The 11,926-nt window shown below is 27.9% G+C and overlaps 1 protein-coding gene across 2 annotated transcripts in view; it reads right to left on the bottom strand.

Moving 5' to 3' along the window:
- Window positions 1-1,247: 1,247 nt before the first annotated feature.
- Window positions 1,248-11,926, bottom strand: part of Jdp (DnaJ domain-containing protein) — a 56,173-nt gene continuing 45,494 nt past the window's right edge. The window contains exons 1-6 of one of the 2 annotated variants that reach the window (XM_074247715.1): window positions 8,055-8,328; window positions 7,299-7,461; window positions 6,988-7,098; window positions 6,709-6,810; window positions 6,326-6,442; window positions 1,248-5,072 (exon numbers count right to left, since the gene is read on the bottom strand). In XM_074247715.1, coding sequence (XP_074103816.1) covers window positions 4,854-5,072; window positions 6,326-6,442; window positions 6,709-6,810; window positions 6,988-7,071 — 522 coding nt within the window. In that variant the 5' untranslated portion in view covers window positions 7,072-7,098; window positions 7,299-7,461; window positions 8,055-8,328 and the 3' untranslated portion in view covers window positions 1,248-4,853. Of the gene's footprint in view, window positions 5,073-6,325; window positions 6,443-6,708; window positions 6,811-6,987; window positions 7,099-7,298; window positions 7,462-8,054; window positions 8,329-11,926 lie in introns of those variants that run through there. The other variant, XM_074247716.1, reaches the window with a different exon arrangement.

Genomic DNA, 11,926 nt, shown 5'->3' with positions numbered 1-11,926 from the left:
GATAGAAAAACCTTTTCCCTCAAAAGAAAGTCCATACTTGACAGATTTCTTATCAATTTAATTCTCACTATTCACGTAAAAGTTCTCACAATATTCCCGGTTAATTTTAATAAAATTTAAATTCAATATAAATCTACCCTATTAATATAATTTAAATATATCTCCAGTTTATTTATAATTAAAATAAACAATGAAAAAATCTAATATTATTATAAATTAAATGAAAATCAATCTAATAATTAAAAATTTTTAACACAACATCATAATTAACTTTCCTAATTATCTTTGACATTGATCAATAAAAAACTCATCATAATCATCAATTGCGAATTAACCTTGCAAGGCCAGACAGAATAATTTAAAAATAAAAATTTGCCCTCTAAATACTCAATGATAATTTCTAATAAAAGGTCACTGAAATTCCGGTCACGTAAATATTAATCTGCATTGGGCGGGGAGTTGTTGTAAAATTCAGTGAAAGCTTTTAAATAAATAAAGCTGTCTATTGGCTTGCATGTATAAAAGGTACTTGTAAAGGATTATTATATAAATATACATGTATAGAAGACTGTTTGACAATAGATTGGTCAGCAGAGAGCCATGAATGTCCTACCGAGCACAAAACAATCACTTGTCCCAATTTCCAATCAGTAAGCAACAGGCTGGAGACACAAACGGGCAGACCGCCAGTTCAGGTTATCATGGAAATTCGCACGTAATGGATCGCTTTTCTCTTTCACTCATTCTATTGTTAAATCGTTGGATGAATTCCGCACCCGGCGCTTAATCAATATCTATTATAGAAAAAAAGTCGATCATTGTTTACCGAGGAACAAATTTTTTCACCGTCTAAAACTACACAAGCGATCATCTGGAATCTATAAATAAATAAAAACACACACACATGTATGTATGTGGACATGGATGAGGTATTTATTAATACATGTGTGATGTGTGGGTTTAATTTGTCTAGACTAGCAGTTCAGTCGTAAAAATAAAAACTAATTGAAAGATATTATTTAAACACATTTATTATTGATTTTCAATATTTTTTTTAGTCACTTTTTTTTTTTTTTTATTTAACAAATACACATTCTGTGATGTCAAGCGCATCACTGAGTAATATCTGGATCGCGGACAATATTGTTTTCTGGGTGAAGATATTACGCCGTTGTGACCAAGATGACAAAGAGCGAGAGGGCGAGAGAAAGAGGGAAAGAGTCGATAAATAATAACTCAAAAAAAAATTAATAGTTAAGTTTTACTATTAAAATAAAAAATGATAAGATGAGAAAATTATTTGATTAAAATATTTTTAATTTACCCCCGGTAATAATCGGTTTAACTGTCGATAATTGCTCAACGGTGGTAACTCCATCCCTTCTTCCTCTTACACTTTTTTTCTAATCATTATTCCGCCGCTTAACGAGGGATTTGTTCTCTGACAAATGATAGAGACGGTATAGGGGAAATCCGATGGAAAAAAATTAATTTATTCTTTTCCTTCTGCTCTTTTTATTGTGATTACTTTTTTCATCATTATTATTTTTATTATTATTTGATTCAATAATCCGCTCAATTTTTCTCGTTTCATTATCTTCAAGGTTATCTCTCACTTTCTTGCATTAACTTTTTGTAGCCACTTTCATTTTCCGGCTTAGCAATATCTCTTATCATGTGTGCCTTGTGTTTATTTATTTATTTATTTTTTTCATATATGTATCATGTAAGTATTATATATTGTTGTCATTTTTCTAGAAAAATACATTTATATATATATATATATATATATATAGGTAGAAGATGAAATATATATTTGGAGGGATTGATAGACTCTGTAGTATTTATTTATTTTTTTTTTTTTTTGTACTTGAAATAAAAAGCTTAAATTTCTCAAAAAATTTGTAATCTAACGCATATTAATGTAAATACAATTATAAATAGTTAAATTAATTAAAGATATGTATTTTTATTTTGTGTAGGACTTTTGAACTCCAAACCCGCTTTAAGTATTCAAAATACGAGGTAATAAATAAACTTTATCATGGTTACTTTGTGAGGAACGACCGCCAATTTGTCTTTTAAATTTTTGATTTTTCATTTAATATAATCTTGCATAAAGTCAAAATTTTTGATAAATTTAATAATATTAAAAACAAAAAATTAATACATTTTTTATTAAAAATATGCAGTCAAAAATTGAAAATTTTTTTTAATTGCTCGATTTATTTAAAAAAAAATATTAATTAAAGAAGAAAAATTTTTTTTTTTCAAAAAAATTCCTCACTCACAAAGTAACCAGTTTAAGATTAAGTTCGATTGAAGAAAAACAAAATCCATGAGTATTTAATTACAAGATTACGTTTTCAATATCATATCGTAACATTATTTCCTGTTGATGGGAATAAAATGTTTTCATCATATTATAATATAGTATGTATATACCTTTACAACGAACAATGTATAATAATTTGATCACGAATATTGATCGCATTATAATGTAGTGAAAGACATGACGAGCCGTAATATAAGTAATTCATGATCGTGAATAAAGTCCTTTATATCATAGTTGATGGTTCCGTATACATCTCATACTTTTTATTGGATAAACTAAACAATTGTCTTTTAATAGACGTGTATATCCACGTAAATATACATATATAGAAGAAAAAAGTCTGTGTATATGAATATTACCATGCTCGAGTATATAAATAATCTTCAATTTGATAAAAGGATTTGCTTCAATAGACAGCTAACTCATACATTTTAGATAAATATAAATATAAATATAAATAGAGTTGTATATATACAGATTTTATTTAATTCTTTGAAATTCACATCTCGCAAAATATACTTGAATCTGATCAAAAAGAGCGTAAAACTTTTGAAACTGGTTCAAGCTTTAAATCATTTGAATCTCGATACTACAAAGTCCGGTATTCAATCAATCGGTAGCTAATTCATTAATTAAAAAAAAAAAAATTTTATTTTCCGGTTGGCAAGATTAAGAGTAATTGATATCATTGAAAAATATATATGTTTTTTTTTTTTAATTAATTATCCTTCATCGGTAATTTACTTTTAATTAATAAACTATCAAACAATTAACAGCAAATTGAACGTTAAATTAAATAACTAGAATAAAATAAAAAGTACATTAATATTGTTATGATTATTATGAAGTAAAGTAAAAAAATAACCGTTTATGTTAGGTCGAAGGCAAGAATTTTTTTAAAGCCCATTCTGTCAATCTCTTGAGAAGAAATACGAGGTCATGCAGTCGCTGTGAAGGAAAAAATAAAAATAATAAAAGATGAAAGATGATGATTAAATTGACGACGTCGGATTGAAAAAACTAAACGGACACATTTAACATTACTTGAAACAATAAATAATCTAGCATTATATATCTCGTAATTTGTTATACAATTAATAAACTCTGGTATTATTGCGCGAGTATTTAAACTGTCGCGTAACAAGACTCGAACTCGATTTATATCGCGAGTATCCATAAATACAATGTAACGTCATTTTTCATTATTATTATTATTATTATTATTATTATTACCGCTTAATTTTCACCAGTTCACATTACATATAATATATTTTGTTTATATTAATATATACGCAACTCTCAGATAAAACTCTCAATAGAATATATCGCTAATAGACATCGTGTCCTAACAAACGTTGATTAAATTCATTTTATTGATCCTTTGAACTCCGCCGGGGGTCTATCAAAGGACCTGATTACTTTACCCGAGAATTTACGCTTCTTTATTTATATATATATATATATATATATATAATTGATTTTATTGTGTTTTTATATGATACTGAAAGTAACAGACGTCCAATAATATTTTATAGCAATTTCTCGATTAAATAGTTTAATGTATATTTTATATTGAAAATAAAAATTTCAAAAATACTTCGATATTTAATTTCTCAATTTTTTTCTATTGACATATTTTAAAATTGTACGCCTAGTATTTTCACTGTCATATTATTCTTATATGTTTTTTTTAGTATTGCAAAAAAACAATCAATTAATTAAAAATTGGTAATAAGTATTTTATAATCATGAAATAAATTTGAAGGTCAAAATTTTTAATAATAATAAATCTTGAAAAAATTTTCAAGATACATTTAATTTTAGTGCAAAAAAAATTCAAATAGTGCGCGCTTTTACTTTTTTGAAACGTCTTGTCACACTTCACAAAAGTAATGAAAGTTCTTTACTTAATTTTAACAGTAATTTCCAGAAATTCCTTGAGAATTGAAGTAAAATTTTTTTAAGTTATATCTGATTTTATTAAAAAACAAAATTCAAGTAGCGCGCGCTTTTACTTTCTCGTAACGCCTTTACATTTCACGGAATTAATTCCATAAAATGTATAAATTACACAAAAAATATAAATTTGTATCCATTTAAGAACCGATTTTTTCACTTGATTGTTAAAAATTGCAGCACCAATAAAATTTATCTTCAATAAAATGTTATTTGTTTTCTATATAGTCCATGTGTATGTGTACAAGGCGATTGTGTAAAACCTTAAGGTTAATAATATATTAATTAATTTAAATAAGTAACGATGGTCCAGAGCATCGTAAACGGCTTTAGAACAATTACGTCAATCATCTTAATGAATATAAGAGTTGTCATCAGTATTTTAGTCATCAATAAATTTTATCAATAATGTATGTATATATCAATATATCACGATGTTTAGGTCTGATGTGGGAAACAATTAAATCGCTCGCCTTTACTTGTTACTCCCCTGTGTATAGTTATAGTTGTTGTCTTGTTTGTAGTTGCTGTTGTTGTTGCTGTAGTTTTAGCCGCTATCTCTTTAAATCTCGTAGTTACGGAACTTGTTAACAACTTCGCTGGACGCCTGGGAGTCCCAGTTGAGATCGCGACGAGCCCCGTAGTGAATATTAGCACCCCCTTCGGAGGCCCGTCTGTGTGCGTTCGCTGGCTGTCCTCTTACGTGTCCTGGAGATCCGCCGGCGCCGCTTCCGTCGGGCAGCATTCGGTCTTTCGTCTTTGGTGTGCTCCAGTGCATTGACTAAACAGATTAATTGATTGTCCGGATTAAATTACATTGAAATTTAATTTTAAGCTTCGCTTAAAAAATTTTTTCACTCGAATTTTTATTCAATTATAAATTATAAAAAACATCAACAAATTAATTTTTTTTATGATTGATTAAAATTTCTTATAATTTAATTATTTAAATACATTTAAAAAAAATAAAATATTGTTTGAAAATTTATGAATTTAATTTTAATGACCTGTTTAAAATTCACTGAAAAATAATGCAATTGGGTGAACGAGTAAGGACTAGAAAGCTTTTAAAATAACAGAGTTAGAGAAGGCGAGAAAATTGACGTGCAATAACAAAGTAAAATGTCACGTGATGAAATTTAAAAACCGAGTATTATTTTTAAATATTAAAAGAACTTTTAAGCGCGTCTTGTATAAACTCCGAGCTCCATAGTTGTATAAGCTGGATAAACTTTTCTAATGATGGTTAAAAATAACTCGCATTATTTATCAGGAATTACATAACGCAGAAATGAAAACTATGATCTAAGAATTCACGAGGAAAATCAAATTTCCTTACACTGACTTGTGTTTTATATCCAAGGGAATTAAACTGATTTAAATAAGTAGGTAAATTTATGCATTCCTTTCTTGTTATTAAATAACTTTTAACTTATAAGTTAACAAACTTGGGGTAAATTATTTTAGAGTAATTATAATAAGTTTTTGCTAAATAAATTATGATTATAAATTGTAAAAATTTTTATTTTTAATGCATTCAGTAAAAAAAATAATTAATGGCTTTTTATAAAATTCACTGTTAGATAAATTAGTATTTTATTATTTAAAATAACGAATTCATAGGTGTTATTTTTTCTATAAATCCAAAAAAGGACAAATTAAAAATAAAATTTTTTTTTAATGTAACTTGTTAAAAAAATTTCAATGTAAATTATTTTTGATAAAAAATTAATTACAAAAGAATCTTTTTTTTATAAATTATTCAAGATAAAAAAAAATATTAAAAAGTAGAAATTACAAAAAAAATTTTTTTTAATTAAAAAAATTATCATATTTTTAAATTTATAATATAAAATTTCCAAACATCAACTACTTTGCTGTGTTGATATAAATATAAAAAAAAAAAAATAAATAAAAATTTAATAAAGTTCAATCAATTAAAAGTTTATTACATAAAGTAAAATTACCCGTTCTCATATTTACACTCCCGTTTAGAGTATCATTAAATTAAATTTAATATAAAGTATAAAATACCTGGTGAACATGCTCTTTCATCCCAACCCACTGCTTATAGCTGACCTGGACTCCGCTGTGTCGCCATTTATCGTAGTTGCTTCTTTTCTCTTGGTCGCAAAGTATCTCTTTGGCATTCTGAATAAAAATTATATTAAATTATTGATCATTTGGCAGATATGCGCAGAAGATAAATATCATGTAATCAACTATTTATTCGTTATATTTCATCAGTCATGTATTTACTCACAAAACATAAAACACAAAACAAATACATTTATAGCTGACATGTATAGTTGCACAGTTACACTTAAAAATATTATATTTAAATAAAGTTGATGGTCGGTACATTATAATTATAATAATAATAATTAATAACACCGACAACAATAATAAATTTTTACCTTGAGCTGCTGAAACTTTTCCTCAGCTTCCTTGTTGCCCTCGTTCTTATCTGGATGGTACTGAAGTGCAAGTACTTTATACTCAGCTGTTATTTGTTCGACCTTAAAAATAAATTAATTAAAACAGAATTCATTAATTTTAATTTTTTTTAATTTTGTTTAAATATTAAAAATATTTAAAATAATTTTTTTTTTAATAAAATTAAAACACTTTTAATGAAATAACTTAATTAAAAAAATTTGCATTCAATTATTAACAATTAAATTAAATTGAATTACCGTCGCAGACTCGTCACACCCAAGAAGGGCGTAAAAATCTTCATCGTCGCTCCGCTTATAATTGATAACATCCTCGACGCTCATGTTTACTTGACGGTAATTTCTGTAAAACTGAAACGAAAAAAAAAGTAAATGATATTGTCACACGTATAGCAAGAGACGATAAAAATAAAAAATAGCTAAACAATTTATAGACTATCGAATAAAGTTATTTGTACCGAGCGGCAAGTGATAAAAGCAAGTTTTAAATGAGAAACTTTTTATCGAATAAAAAATATACTCGAATAACCGAGTATGTCAATGTTTCTCACCTGTTGCCGTTACTGTTGGACACCCAGGCAGTAAGGTTGCGTTATGGCGAATGATGATGAAAAAGCCGTTTTGTAGCCCGGAAAGTCCCGATTCCCCGGGAAATCCAAGATGCGCGAGCGCACTCCTGACAAGTCGTTAAATCCTGTAGTTGCGCAGTTTACTCTACTTACAATAATAATAATATTCCTTAGTGTCTATTGTATTATTTCATCATTATATTACTCTATTTTATGTTTTATTTTTAAAATATATCATACTTTTTATATTAATTGATTTCATTCAATTTTTAAATTTTTTCCAAGAGAAAATTATTGGATAAAAATATTTTAAAAATTTTTTCACACAATTTTTCATTCATGTACATACTCTATATTTTCTATCAAGTGAATATGAATGAAAACGTTTTTTCTTTGATTCGCACTATTAATGGCATTTAATTTGTACAAATCAATATTTTTTTTTCTCAAATAATTTATTGGAAAAAAAATTAAAATTTTTCCAATTTTTTGTCTTTGAAAATAATAAAAATTTTAATTTTTGTTAACAAACAATACTTAAAATAAAAAAAAAAAAAAATTTGTCCTTGTAAAAAATTATTAAAATGACAACTTAAATTTTTAATATATTTTTTTAATTTAATTCTTAAAAAAATTTTTATTAAATTATTATTTGGAGTATTTTAAGCTGTTTCTTATTTTTTTATTAAATAAATTATTGAAAAACATTAAACGATTATAAAATGACTTCTTACTCACTTGCCAAGTCATAGATATTGATAATAATATTAAATGAATATGGATATAGAACAGTCGCAATAAACAGTACAAATCTATTTATTGGAGCACAAGAAACGAGGCACTTGGTAAACTTTCAGAGTAAGACTGCTATTGAATGGAAATCCCTATTCACAAATAATTACTGAGTGTGTACAGAAAAATAAAGGGAAAATATTTTTCGTCACTGGGTCACGAATATGGGTCGATACTAGAGAGCTAGTGAACCTCTGGTTTACCAGAGGAACATTGTTTATGATACTGAATTGGTATTTGATGAAAAACTGTTGAGGCGGCCGCCACGTGACTTTCACTTTAGTTACGTTCATTGGGAAAGACCTTGGGAGCATTCTCACTCTCAGCGACTTTGCTTGTTATCTCCCTACTATTTATTCCTCGAGTATTTATTTCTATTTCATTCGTATTTTATGGCTGAATTGATGATACGGAAAATGAGAGGGGATCTGAACTGAACAAGATTTATTCGAATAAATCACTGTTAAGCCGAAGTTTTTTGGCTCAATTTAACCGAGAGAACATCGATAGTGATCAAAACGTACGAATTTGACAATAAAAAAGACTGATTAACTTATTGTGAAAATAAAAATTCAACTGTATTAAATTTTGATATAATAAAAAAAATAAAATTATAACTTCTCCCCTTATATAGTATCAATGACTGTTGACTTTACTTAATCTTAAGAGTCATTCCCTGGTATTGCAGTTTTATTAATTTTTTCTAAACAAATAAAATATTTTATTTAATAATGATAAATTTGATTTTCAAGTTTCTATTTACCTTATAAGTGCAATTTAAATAGTAAAGTTTCTCTTAATAGGAGCGAATCAAACTCAAATCAAACTTTAATCGAGAAAATCAAGTAAGAACAGTGCTTAATATTAGGATTACTGATCCAAAATTTGTTCATCTTCCTCCAAGAAAATTTTTAGGAAGACCAAAGTTAATTTAAAACGAGAAAAAAATTTCTTGACCCAAGAAAATTTGATTTCATTCGAGAAAGTTTTATTTTTTTTTCTTGAGTCAAGAAAATGTACCCTTGAGCCAAGAATTTTTTTTCTGTGCAGAAAATTTCTTAAATTTGACAAGAAAATCATGAAGTTTTTTCTTAATTTGCTGGTACACAGATTAAAAAATTCCTCAAAGAAATCATTCAATATTTTCTCAATAAATGAATATAGTATAAAATTCAAGGAAAAATTTCTTGCATCACCCATGAGAGATTCAAAAGAAAAAGTATAAAATTTGAGGAAAATCATACAAAAATTTAGTAGTTCATTGGTCGAACAGTAGATTATGCATGTTGGCTATTGATTTTCAGGATTAGGATCCACTTACTGCAAATCTGTTTTAAATCCAGTGTACAGCAGTGCGATCGTGGGGTGTCTTCACCATTCCGACATGATACAACTCCAGGCAGCTTCACTTAACTCGGGTCTACATTCCGAGTAGAACATAGGAGAGACCCGTATGCATGCATACCAGCATCTACATACACCCGACCCGGCATACATTATACAGTGGGATTTTCTCCACTCAAGAATCAAGACCATATGCTTGCAGACACACGTGTTCAACATCCGATAGATTTAATGGGCATTCTCGGACAATAGAGGATGAAAAATTCAGTGATTTTTTTTACTTAGATCCAATAGTTTTTTTCCAGAGTGACCCACATTTTTTTCACTCTAGCTTTTTATTTTCGCTGAAAATATCGAGATACGCGACGCACGATGGCTGGTGAGATTAGTTTACCAGTTTAGCAACTAATAAAATAAAATGCCAGAATTTGATAACAACTGTTAATTAATGAGATGGAAGTGATAAGAATATTTGAAACGGATTCGGTTTATGATAATGAATATGTATTATACGTGTTCGCTTTACATTGTACGGATGCACACGTTAACCATCGACACGCACGCATGATTTTGCAACCCTCGACCTTCCCAGTCTTTTTCAAGGATAATTTTGTCTACATTTGTCTTTGCTATATATTTTAGTGTTCTGTCTAAGGTTGCATTAGCTAATGGGGCTAAAAAGAAATTTATAACGTTGAAGGATAGACTATTTTTAACAATTTTGAACTTATTTTAATCTTAGGGGCTGGAGAAGATAAAAAGAGTGAATGAACTTGAAAAAATATTTGGAAATCTCTAATCTCAAAGCGCAACGTCGATATGCTAAAAGATCTATAAGAAAGAAAGTTTCATGTTTACTGATAAGAATCAAAAGTATGACCAATTTGATTTTTAATTATTATTTTTTTTGGGTTTCTTGCTGCGTTCGGGATTTTGATTTTCGGGATTGAGATAATATTTGTCAGATATTTTGGAATTTACAGATAATTCCACTTATGAGCGCGTTAATAGTTAATGTTTAAAATATATGTTTTTTGAGGAAAAAATAAAATGAAGTACATAGTAAACCTAGATTAATTTTAAACAAAATTCAAGTTCCAAAGAGGGTGTTTCAACGATTTTCAAGATAAGATGGATGTGTGGTCTATGGGTCTTGAAAGATTATCTCAGTGATTTACTTCGATTTTCCCCAAGAATTTCACGGAGGATTTTAAAGATTTTGTTGAATGATTAATACAGTTTGTTGTTTCTTAAAAAGAAAATTATGAAAGTAGAAAAAATAGCGAAAATTTTCAGAAATTACATTTAGACAACTGTTTTAAAGTTTCTTTATTTTTATTAATTTAAATTTTGGTTTAATTTTAGACTTCATTAGAAATCCGATGCCTGTACTTAATCTGATGACTAAATTTCCCAAATTTTGCAATATTACGTTCTAAGTAATTTATACGTTCAGAAAATAGCATTACTTCAAAATAAAGAAATATATCTTCTTCTTAAATGCGACATGCTATTTTTTGTCAGTTAAAAAATAATGTCGATTGTACGATTCAATTTCAATATTAAATTATTCTTTAAAAAAATAACATTAAAAATTAAATAGATTTTTTTTTCCATTTTCCATTTTATGTTTGAAATCAAACAAAAATGAAAACCCTAAAACCCCAAACCTCATATATTTATTTAGAAGTTCAAAGGCCTTAAAAACAAACAGATTTTTTCTCAGGTATCAGAAATCTCCACATAACGTAAATATGTCTATCTTCTGGGTCATAAAATCAAATACAAAGTTTTAGAAACATTTGAAAGTTTTACAAAAAGCTCTTGAAAGCTCAAATGTTTTTATTATTAAACCCACATCAAAACTTTCAGTGTAAAATAATTTAAAAAAATGTATCTTTGTATTATTCAATATATTTAAAAAAATTCCACGAATAAACCATTTCATAATAAACAAAGTTTGCAAATTTCTGAGGCAGACTCCACAATCAAATCTCAAAGAAATAAAAATAAAATCGACAACAGAAGCCAGTGGGCGGTTCGCCTGGCAAACTCAAAATGCCAGATGCGTGGGTGAATGGGTGGGCACTCTGCACCCTGCAAAACTACTTTGACTTTTCATACACCGACTCGCATCTCATCAGACAAGGACACAACCTGGAGGTCTGCTCTCGACAAGGTACTAAACATATATAATAATAATAAAGTCCAGAGGTTCAATCCAGACAGGGGTGACTCTACTCCAACTTGACACATTTTTACACATGTATTATATTATATTATATTGTACACTAGAAGCTACAAGGCGCAAAAATAGTAAAGAAGAACAAGAAGCTAGATGCAGAACTAACACGCTCTTATTTAACTCCTCACTACTTCTTCGCCATCTCCTCTACTTCTGTTCTCTCTTTCTCTCCTTCTATTTAGCATCAACGTATGTATACGCATAGTACGTCGCACCGCGTTAACTCAGC

The sequence above is a fragment of the Cotesia typhae genome, unplaced genomic scaffold (assembly GCF_013202065.1).
Source record: "Cotesia typhae breed Kobodo isofemale line unplaced genomic scaffold, CoteBio_Ctyphae contig_5, whole genome shotgun sequence".
Classification (NCBI taxonomy): Eukaryota; Metazoa; Arthropoda; class Insecta; order Hymenoptera; family Braconidae; genus Cotesia; species Cotesia typhae.
This window is presented reverse-complemented; position numbering and strand designations above follow the sequence as displayed.